Here is a 10,247-nt window from a genome sequence, read left to right on the forward strand (position 1 = left end):
AGTCAAGATCTTCAGTTGAATGACTCCAATTTTTGGCAAACATTGACAGCATGGATGAGTGGACTATCACACTCCCCAATACGATATTCCAAGCATATTTGGAAATGTTATGATCAGAAGTAGGCTGGTTCGGTTACTTGTTCACCATAGTCAAATGATACGAAGCCACGAACGTGCCACACGATCCAGAACTCTGACAAAGTTCGCAATGGCGAGATCGTCTTAGCGGGCGACCAATACGAATGCGAGGACTGCGACCGATGCAGCCATCTAGAGGAACATCACGAGTCTGGGAGATCGGTCGAATGGACAACGTGACACGGAAAGACGGTGCGGGGTAGACTAACCTCCGCCATGAAGCACTAAGCAAAGAGCTGAAGCACTATTAAATGCAGAAATATTGCCAGGGCCTTTGCGCTCTCGTCGATAAATACATACATCTTCCGGCTCGCGATATCAAAGAAGTACGCTGAGAAGCATCGAAATGACGATCGAAGTGTATTCCGATCCTTGTACGATCAACTCCCATAAGGTCCTCGCTGGGCTTGAGGAAATGAAAGCAGACTACAAGCAAAACTTCATTGACTACTTTGCTGGCGAGCAGAAGAGCGAGGCGTTCAAGAAGATCAACCCGCATGCCACGGTCCCAGCGGCAAGAGACGGCGACATGACACTCACAGAGTCGAACGCTATCCTACAATATGCAGCCGACAAGACTGGTGCTGAGACTCTTTACCCAAAAGACCTCAAACATCGGGCCGACATCAACAGGTGGATGCTCTGGGAGGCCGCAACCTGGTTTTCGGTCTGCTATGTGTATCTCATTGAGAACGTTGTCAAACCGCTCATGAAGGCAGAGCCGGACCAGAAAGCCATTGACGCCGAATCTGAAAGGTTTCATAGAGGAGCGGGCATTATGAACGAGCAGCTCGGCAAGACGAAGTGGTTAACAGGCGACAATGTTACACTTGCTGACATTGCGGTTGCGGCGCCCATGCATCTCCACGCGGCTTCGAAATTTCCTCTGGATCAGTATCCGAACGTCAAGCGGTGGCTGGGACAGGTCGAGTCAATGGACAGCTGGAAGAAGACGCAAGTCGCGGTGACCAAGGCGCTCCTTCCCTGCGCGCCGACGAACGGAAGCAGCGTGGCTACTTCCAACGGGAACTCACAGCACAAAGTACGTACCACAGTGAACTACACCAAAGCCGTCGACGGACTCACCGAGCTCTACTTCTACGAGACCGAGAAAGCTAAACATATCCACGAACCAGGTGACGCTCCGGTAGAAGTTGAGATGTCGGATGGCTGGCCGTACGTCAACGACTTCCACCTGGACAAGAACGGCTTCTCGGTCCACTCATTTAAGACGTCGCATTCCGACTGGGAAAACGAGGAAGCTGTGCGATCAGCCTTCTATCCCGAAGTTGTTGATTTTCTCAAACATACTCTGGGCGCAAAGCGTGTTCTCGTCTTCGACCACACCATTCGCACGGAAAAGAACGCAAAGAAGGCACTCACTGATGAAAAGAACACCACCCAGCGCTCCCCCGTCATGCTTGTCCACTGCGACTACACCGCTGAATCCGGACCCCTGAGAGTCCGCCAACTCCTACCCGACGAAGCCGATGACCTCCTCTCGCGCCGAGTAGCATTCATCAACGTCTGGAAGCCTGTCAACCGTATTGTGGAAGAACGACCGCTTGCTATGATTGACGTGAAGTCGTGCAAGGATGAAGACTTCTTCAAGCTGCATCTTCGCTATCGCGATCGCAATGGAGAGAATTATGTGCTGCAGCACTCGGACAGGCACAAGTGGTGGTACTTTCCCAAGATGACTCCAGAGCAGGTGATTCTACTGAAGACGTTTGATTCCGAGGCGGATGGGAGGGCGAGGTTCGTGGGCCATTCGGCGTTTGTGGATCCGACCAGTCCAGACGATGCGCCGCCGAGGGAGAGTGTTGAGATCAGGACGATATGCTTCTTTTAAGTAGGTTACTGCGCATACTTTCCTGCCAATAAATGTCATGATCACCTAGGTACACCTTGTAGAAGCGGATGATGGGTGTTACTCAGCACATCCCTAGTAGAAGGACTCGATGCTCACAGGCCGGCAGCTCTCATTACTGCGATGTGGATAACACGAGGGACTGATCTACCCTCACTCCTATCTGTACCAGGGGTGTCGCTCTGGATCAGTTCATCGATAGCACTTCTTTCAGAATTACAGTCAACGTATACTAGATATTTAAGGTCCCATAATGTTGGTATTGTCAATGATCAGTGCGGTATGCATCAAGTTATTGTGAATAATACCTTCTTTCATTACGATTTATGTGTGAGATAATTGTGGTATGAGCGATGTAGGCAGCAATCGCATCTCAGGCCGCGCAATTCGTTGGTACAAAGATCCCGAGATCATAAAGCCAAGCGCCGCTGTTGAACTCCGAGTAGACGGTTTGGATCAAAAATGGCTCTTCTCCCTTGGAGCGCGTAGTCTCCAGAACAATGAGGCCAGTGACTTGCTGTTCCGGCTGTACAAAGCCCGGCGCGACCGATCTCCAACGCAAAGTGACGGTATTACAGTTGTACCAGATCTTTAGGATCTCAAACGGAATTGGGGGCTGAGTGCCCTGGGCGGCTTGGAAGTCTGCTAAGGAAGTGAAGGTTGGGCTTCCCAGAGGCTTAGGACCGTTAGGGCATCCGTTATTCATCAACATATTTACACCGTCGGAGTAGTCGAGGAAGTCCACGGCGAAGACTCTTGCTGCGAGTTCGGGGGTGTACGCGGCGATGGTGCTCCTGAAGTTGTTCGCGACTTGAGTGGCAGCATCTTCGGTCAGGCACTTCTTCCCTAAGGCACTCCCCAAGGCACCCAAGACAAGCGAGGCGGCCGTGAAGAATGTCAAACGCATGTTGATAAGAGCTTGTTGTTTGTGGAGGGAGGGAGGGAGGGAGTAGCACAAGAGTAACAATGCGTATTTGAGATGAATGACGAGAGGTACCGAAGCGTTAATATGACCAATGATGTGGGATAGCTAGTGAAGGCCCGATTACTGAGTGGACATGATCTTATTGAACGGGCAGCGTGTGTATCATGAGCACTGTGCCACAACGATCCGATATCCCATCGTAGTTTGATGAGTATAACGCGCCCGAATGCTATTTTCAGCGAGGCGGCATGGTCAACTTGAATAGGCTGACGCGCGCCGTCGCTTGGTTGAATGACTATAAGCTACGGTCAATAACACTTTGTCGGCGAGGTAGGCAGAAGAGTGGCTGAATGGGGAGCCTTGCTTATCCCTATGCACGATGCTTAAACACGCTCGTATTGCACACTCATACTGAGCACTCTTATTATGCAGCCTAGACATAATGAGATAACCTCGGGACTGACGACGGACGAGTACAGCTCCCAGAGGTGTGGAAGCCTGCGCCTGGTCAGCCATGTTCAGGCTAAAGGCACGTGTGGCTAGCGTGCTCGTGACGGCGCGTTTGGAAACCGCGTCGGGGCGTCATCGCGCTTTCTTAGTGTTCCCACCCCACCTCCACGCGATGCCGTCGCTCAACCATTTACATCTTCAACATTCGGGCTTGCCACCGCAATCTCCTGCAACTATGGTACTTCGAACACGATGCCGCTCCAAACACCTTCACCGCACCGCTTCCTAGCGCCAGGCCCACCCGCAACCCAGAAACCAAAGCTGAAGCCGCGATCTGGCCTTCGCAATGTACAGACACCCAGACCAACAGCCCTGCACTCGCGGAGCACATATGAAGATACGAATGAGACAACGCGGGTAGTGCCGGCGAAGCGGTTCGTCCTGCCCCAGCCTTCGTCGCGCAACCCCCCAAACACTGGAGAGCGGAGGAGAGGAAGAGACCAACACGACGAAGCTTGGGCAGATACCCCCATTACACGGCGGCCAAAGCCACGGCTTAGCAAGGCGGAGAGCATCGACTGTACGTCTCCGTCATCTTCGGCCAACACAGCAGTCAACGTCCTGCCAAGTATCGAGCAATCGTCCATTCTCGTAGAAGACAAAGGTCAGGAGGATGATACGGATGAAGAGGAGATTCTGTTCGTCAGGGAAGAGCGCAACAAGCGGCGACGTGTCTCGCCGGACCCTTCAACATCTCCCAGCCACGCGCGTACGGAGCCCGCTACTCCACACCAACAGTCATCGCCGCAAATAGCCTCTCCCGTATCTCATCGCTTCAAAATCGCTAGTTCTCGGCCCAACGTGGCTGAGCAAGCATCGACGCCCGTGGTAGACCGCCCGACTCATCCTCGACCGCACTTCATCCTACCGCAACTATCACCTTCTCCAACCAAATCAGTGGTACCACTCCCGGAAACCTTCTCACCTAGTCGCAAACACGGAAAATACGTACCAAATGGTATGGCCTCCACTTTACAGAGTTGGATCCTTGAGACGGCGAACACGGGATACAGCGCTAATACAAATGCAAGCGTGTCATGGGGAAGAGATAAGGAAGACGGTGTGAAGCTTAGGATCGAAGTCCTTAGCGTCATGGGCGGCCGAGGTAGTGGTGAGTCGGAAGTGGAGTGCTGGCCAGGCGGCGTCGTTTTTCTGCGCGGTGTCACTGATGCGAGCCTGTCTCATGCGGCAGGAACGCTAGGCTTCACACAACCTGAAGGCAATTACAACGAACGCCCCGAATTCAAGATCATGCTTGCAGGGCAAGGCGGTGCGCGAGGGAAGGGATGCGTCCGGGTGCGCGAGGGCGGCTTCGTAGGCGTGAGGACTCCAATTTGGGATGTGCACGTCGGCCAAGGACAAGAGGAAGAGAGGTTGCTTGTTGGGGTGGATTGGATGGTTCTGTGATGCCGATATTGAGAGAAGCCATGGTCTCTGTGAAGAAATATGTCCTAGCCTGGTATGATATCCATTTGGATCACGGAACGTTTGATCACTTCTGTGTTGTGACTGCTCTGTTCCTTGGATCCATGGATCCACACATCCCGTCGAACTTTGGTCGCGAGAGCACTTTTGTGCGGACGCACTCAACACAAACCTATATTGAGTCATCTCAGGCTTGTATATAAGCCCAATGCTGGGAGGGAGTCCTCGATATGTGTTTCCCCCCGATCATCAATACGTCAGCCGACTGTACTCAAGCTTCTGCCATCATAATTGTGTTCCAGACCACGGTCACCTACACAATTACAATTATGCCTGCTCCGCGAAACACCCGTGAGTCCACTCGGGCTCCATTTTCGCGGCACCAAACCTCTCCCGCAAACCCCATCGAGTCCATCCAGGCTGGGCAATCCAAAGAGCCTTTCTCTACAGTCCTCGCGCGGTCACTCCAAAGTCGCGTACCGCCCAGCGCGTACAACGAGCCTATCGAGGTCACCATCGCGCGGTATATTCCCCTCCCTGACACACCACCCGGCACGCCACTCAGGGTGGACTCACCGCTCCTTTCAGCCCAGCCAGCGTCGTCACACGTATGGCCTGATACGAGTAAAATCCCGGCTTCGGCGTACGTCCGCGCGCCACATGCATCACTCGGAGAGCGCAGCATCCACCTCGAGTTCCCTGCATGCCTCCGTGAAATCAAACGGCACTGCCACACCAAGGCCATCTTTCACGACATCGTCGCGAGGTGTCGATGCGCATGTCCAGCAGAGCACCCAACGGGAATTCCCATCGCGTCCACCCCCGAAGCACCCATCCCGCTGCTCGACCAGACCAGCGCTCGGCCCAGTATCCTGCTCACGGGCCCAGAGCACGCTCATCCTACGATGTGCTTGCACACATGGGAGGATATGGGCGGAGATATGTACAAAGAACATAAGGTTGTTGTTGTGGTCCCGGCTCGGCTTGGGAACAAGCGAAAGACTTGGAGGGGTTGCTGGGGGATAGAATGTAACATGAACGGAAAAGGGAGCAGCTTGAGGTGTGGTGAGTGCTATACGAGGGTGTGGTTGAGTTTTGAGGCTAGGAGGGCCTGGAGGCCTATGCCCGGGGCTACGCGGAATGGGAGGGCGTGCAACAATGATAGCGAGGACAGTGATAGCGAGGAGGATTCTTGAGGATGGGAGAGTCGTACCAATGATCCAGTTTATAAGAGCTTGCATGTCGTGAACAGCGAGCTATCTCAATGAAGTGTCGTCCTTGAGCTTCTGGCCTTCATCAATCACGGTCCTATCCCCAACATTTATCTATCTGCTCTTGCGCATGAGCTTCTAGATAAGCCATCTAGTTTCCTCGTCCACGTTAATTGCGCACCATGCACTCTTTACCCTCCCTAGTAACATTGCAATTATTAGATGCAAAGATAATGTTGATAGGCATCTAGGATCCAACTAATTAAGGAGATATTGAAAGTAAGGTAGCTACGTAGCCTCAGAATGCGGAAATCTTTTGATAGTAGTAGCATTGATAGAATAAGATTTATATTTCGCGCCACTTAATCTGGATTCATCATAGCCAATAATAAGATAAGGCATTCAAAATTGTCGAATATCTCATCCACCAACTGCCTTAGTTAACACACCCACGGGAACCACAAGCATCGTGACGCGGTGAATCTGTTTACCCTCGTAATTTAAGTCAAGACTGGATAGTCCATGCCACAATTAAGCGAGAAGTGGGTTTTTCTGCAACAGACCTCACTGTGAACATTGATGATGCATTGTTAGGCTACGAAAATATGACTGTATAAAGGACTGAGTCCTTGCAAGTTCAGGTACGAGCTAATTCTCTTAGGTTTGTGTTACCTACTGTGCCCTCATGAGCCTCTGCCAAAGGACTGTTGCAAACTGAGAAACGAAGCCTCTGTAGAGCAACTACATATGCTTCCACTAATCACGAATTCGTGGAAACTATGACAGAACTGAAAAAACTTCACTGATTGGATGTGCGGGGTGATTTCGCTAACGCTATTTGGGTACAGGTTCGCGTGTAATCTGGCTGGCTACCCGAATGCACCCGTGCAGTCTGACACTGGCTGTGGATGTGCTGTGTACGCCGAATGCTGATTATGATGTCTCAGGTACGGCTGATGATGCTCATTCGAACTCGGATCCCGAAGCTGAGCACAGTAGCGGTATCGGAATGCGATATGATGCACACACTGGAAGAATGGCGAACAGTAGAGCCGAGCCATGCTCACACTGCTGGCCAGATGCACATATTGTTCGGCGCGTATACCGCGATGAAGTGCACCAGCATATCCAGTACCATTGCAAACGAGGCCGGACAGTCGGCGCTGCGATGACGATGTTGGCGTGGCATGCCGTCTCTGCTCGATTGGGACGAGCACCGCGAGGCGAGCCGCGATCTTGAGCACACTTTCTGACTTGGCTCTCTAGCCGCGGAGAACAAAACGTGACTTGTATCGAATACATATCTACGGCGCGGACACGTCGTCCCTGGGGACATTTTCACGCAAATGCACCTCCTGGGATAGTCAGCCACACTGCTACAGCCGCGCGAAGCGTCAGGCACTGAGATTGGGACACGTTCGCTGACGGCATTCGTCGCCAGCCGTATCGACGATAGACTCGATGGTCGCTGCAAATTGCGGCGGCCTGTGGGTTTACTGGATGCACGTCACCCGCAAGGGCCGGGGATAGATTGCGGGTGGGCGCAGCGCGATCGGTGGCAGCGTCCGCCGAAGCACCATGGCGGTCTTGTGCTGTACAGCGGTGCCTTGAAGACGAGGTGCAGCGCAGGTGTCCGCTCCCCGTGTCCCACGTTGCGCGGCTTGAGAGGGAGGCCCCGAGGTTCTTCGCAGTTGCAACACGGTGCTGTGCAGGGAATGCACAAGCGAAGCTCAGTGCGTTCATCCGCCCCACGCTCGCCACGTCAGTCACTCACCACCCCATCCACCATCCTCCCGCTCAGGGCCCAAAACTTATCCGTCATTCTAGATGCATGCCCCTGCAGCTCTGCCAGCCCGAACGCGCTCGGATGGCGCCGTCGCTGCCCGCCGTGAGCAGCGGTCCCTCGTTGGCGGCCCGCTGGAGACCGTTGCGAGGTGACCACGAACGCTGCATCACGACCAACGCGACGCCGGTACCATGCAGCTAACACCCAGCGTGGGACACGGCCAATGGCCTCAGGCCGTGCACGCCATACACCCACTTCCCGGGCTTCCAATTCTCTCATTCCAAGCACCAGCGAGTCGTCTTGACGTGGCTCCAATGGCAACCGGCCAAGCCTCGTCTCCCAAATTCATTCCTGTGTGCGGTCACGGGACTGCTAACGTGAGGCTTCCGAACTGTTTCGACCACCTGCATGGGCTTGGGCCGGCTTTGTGGACCTTTGCGAATTCGTCTGCGTGCTATCTGTCTGCACTCCCCTCCCTCCCACGTTACACGCTGTCCATCCGTCGCCCCATTGAGCCACGACAGCCTCCATACACATGCTTTTCCCTGAGTCGTCTCCCATTCGCTTCCCCACAGCCAAATCCCGCTTCCCACGTTTTATGTCGCCATTACGCATCTTGTCCTGTCGATTTCACCCGCAATGGCTCGGAAATGTCATTCAGTATAGCTAGCTAGTAGCACAAGTCATCACATCTTTGGACGCCTACCCAGCGCAATCCTACCTTCTGTCCAACAATGCGCCAGTTTGCCACTGTCTCGTACTCGCCTTGGGCCAATCCCTATTCCACAGGGCCCAATGCCGGCAAGAGCGCCTATGCAACACCAGCCGCACAGCAACCAGTATATCGCCGCATAGTGTTTCCACCCGCCCCCATCTTCTACCATCCGGACGTCGAACAGGTCGTGGGAGAAGAAAGCGATGACGATGATTCCGAAGAGGGTATGTAGTGGTGTTAAGACCGCGTCTTTTGACCCACTGACAGTAGGAAGGTCAAACCGGTGTACCCGTTGATAATGCCTTGGTAGAGGCTCCAGAACCACCGCCATCTACCGCACCCGAGCCCACACCTGCGCCCGAGGCGCCTAGTGAAGCCGTGCCAGAGGCAGCTCCAGCACACCAACCAGTAGAGCTAGAGCCGCCACCGGCTTCTGACCCGCCAGCTGAACCAGTACCTGTACCAAGTGCGAGTACAGAGGAAATCGCCGCGCAGTCAGAGGCCCCAGAAGCACCATCCATCCCTGTGGAAGACAATGCCGGTGAAGAGGCTAAGCCAGACGATGTCAAGGATGAACCGCCTGGGGGAATTGCTGGCGATGCGACGGCAAAAGAGGGCGAAAACGTGACTCCGTCAGCCACAGCGGAAGCCTCTTTGTCCGTCGTCGATAAGCCTGGCCCTAGCGACGATGCAGCTGCGCCGGTGGATGTACCTGCCGATGATGGCCCGCCTCCACCACCTACCGAGCCTACCCTAGAAGAGTCCGCCACGTCGGACGAACCTGAACAGGTCGCTCCAGTTCCCCCTATCGTCACTGCCCAAGAGCCTGCTGAGAAGAGTGGTGAGTGTGAGCAGGCTGCTCAAGAGCCCCCGATGTCCCCAACTACAAAATCTGTTCATTTCTCCCCTGACGTAAAAGACCCAGACGCCGTTAGCATTGGCAGCAAGAAGAAAGGGATCGCGAAGAAGCTTGGCAAAGGCAAGGCCACCGGTTTCGTGCGTATCAGAGATCCTGTTCCCGTCCGACCGGCGTCGCCAGAGGAGAAGAAGAAGCCCGGTAAAGAGGACAGAAAGAAAGCTGTCAAGGACAACAAGAAGAAGGACAAGCCATCGAGTGTTCACAAGGCCGACAAAGAGCCTGTAGAGAAGGAGCCAGCGCCATCTACGTCGTCGAAGAAAAAGCCCGGCAAAGCAGACGAGCGAAAGAAGAAGAAGCACGACGAGAAGGAAAGGAAGTCAAAGGGCAAGAAGACTAGGAAGGAGAGCGATGCTTCCCACACCGAGGATGAACCCGCAGGTGACGGAGACGAACAGCCCGACGGCTCTGTGATTGCTTCGGTCGCAGCACCGCCCTCCGACGACCCTCAACCAGCAGGTGAAGCACCCGGAGAATGTGTTACCAATCCACCTGCCGAAGACCAGCAGGAGGATAGCACCGATGCTACTGAACAGAGTGCGCCGGAAGCAAGCCCGACAGATGGGGACGGCCAGCCTGCAGACCTAGGACCAGCAGCAGTAGATGAGCCGCCTGCAGAGGAGGTTGCAGCTTTGGACCCAAGCGCACCTGGGGAAGATACGCCACCCTCAGAAGAGCAAGCTTCACCAGAGAAGGGCGCTGTGACCGATGAAGTAGCTCCTCCAGAAGAAGTTGCTCCTGGAGAAGAAGT

The 10,247-nt window shown here is 54.1% G+C and overlaps 6 protein-coding genes across 6 annotated transcripts; 4 read left to right on the forward strand and 2 right to left on the reverse strand.

The window, feature by feature from the left end:
- Positions 1-484: 484 nt before the first annotated feature.
- On the forward strand, positions 485-2,301 carry CC84DRAFT_1231502 (uncharacterized protein; the record flags this gene model as incomplete). The annotated part of the gene is made up of 1 exon (XM_018183726.1): positions 485-2,301. The coding sequence occupies one exon, from the start codon at positions 485-487 to the stop codon at positions 1,988-1,990; it is 1,506 nt and encodes a 501-aa protein (XP_018030449.1). The 3' UTR covers positions 1,991-2,301.
- A 38-nt stretch (positions 2,302-2,339) lies between these two features.
- Positions 2,340-2,915, reverse strand: CC84DRAFT_1231507 (uncharacterized protein; the record flags this gene model as incomplete). The annotated part of the gene is made up of 1 exon (XM_018183727.1): positions 2,340-2,915. One exon carries the CDS (start codon positions 2,913-2,915, stop codon positions 2,382-2,384), a length of 534 nt encoding a protein of 177 aa, XP_018030450.1. The 3' UTR covers positions 2,340-2,381.
- A 444-nt stretch (positions 2,916-3,359) lies between these two features.
- On the forward strand, positions 3,360-4,911 carry CC84DRAFT_1209768 (uncharacterized protein; the record flags this gene model as incomplete). The annotated part of the gene is made up of 2 exons (XM_018182239.1): positions 3,360-3,440; positions 3,477-4,911. The coding sequence occupies 2 exons, from the start codon at positions 3,360-3,362 to the stop codon at positions 4,848-4,850; spliced, it is 1,455 nt and encodes a 484-aa protein (XP_018030451.1). The 3' UTR covers positions 4,851-4,911.
- Positions 4,912-4,963: 52 nt separating this feature from the next.
- On the forward strand, positions 4,964-6,109 carry CC84DRAFT_1231515 (uncharacterized protein). The gene has a single exon (XM_018183728.1). It carries the CDS (start codon positions 5,099-5,101, stop codon positions 6,062-6,064), a length of 966 nt encoding a protein of 321 aa, XP_018030452.1. The 5' UTR covers positions 4,964-5,098; the 3' UTR covers positions 6,065-6,109.
- A 1,246-nt stretch (positions 6,110-7,355) lies between these two features.
- Positions 7,356-7,939, reverse strand: CC84DRAFT_359401 (uncharacterized protein). Its single transcript, XM_018185897.1, has one exon. It carries the CDS (start codon positions 7,820-7,822, stop codon positions 7,418-7,420), a length of 405 nt encoding a protein of 134 aa, XP_018030453.1. The 5' UTR covers positions 7,823-7,939; the 3' UTR covers positions 7,356-7,417.
- Positions 7,940-8,599: 660 nt separating this feature from the next.
- On the forward strand, positions 8,600-10,227 carry CC84DRAFT_1222409 (uncharacterized protein; the record flags this gene model as incomplete). The annotated part of the gene is made up of 2 exons (XM_018183364.1): positions 8,600-8,804; positions 8,855-10,227. Coding segments are annotated over 2 exons (1,578 nt in total), but the record flags the coding sequence as incomplete, so codon positions are not given.
- Between the last annotated feature and the right edge of the window lie 20 nt (positions 10,228-10,247).

The sequence above is a fragment of the Paraphaeosphaeria sporulosa genome (genome assembly GCF_001642045.1).
Source record: "Paraphaeosphaeria sporulosa strain AP3s5-JAC2a unplaced genomic scaffold CC84scaffold_13, whole genome shotgun sequence".
Taxonomy (NCBI): Eukaryota; Fungi; Ascomycota; class Dothideomycetes; order Pleosporales; family Didymosphaeriaceae; genus Paraphaeosphaeria; species Paraphaeosphaeria sporulosa.

Coding starts and splice junctions, on each gene's coding strand:
- CC84DRAFT_1231515 (XM_018183728.1), top strand. CDS start 5,099: ATGTGTTTCCCCCCGATCATCAATACGTCAGCCGACTGTACTCAAGCT.
- CC84DRAFT_359401 (XM_018185897.1), bottom strand. CDS start 7,822: ATGAACGCACTGAGCTTCGCTTGTGCATTCCCTGCACAGCACCGTGTT.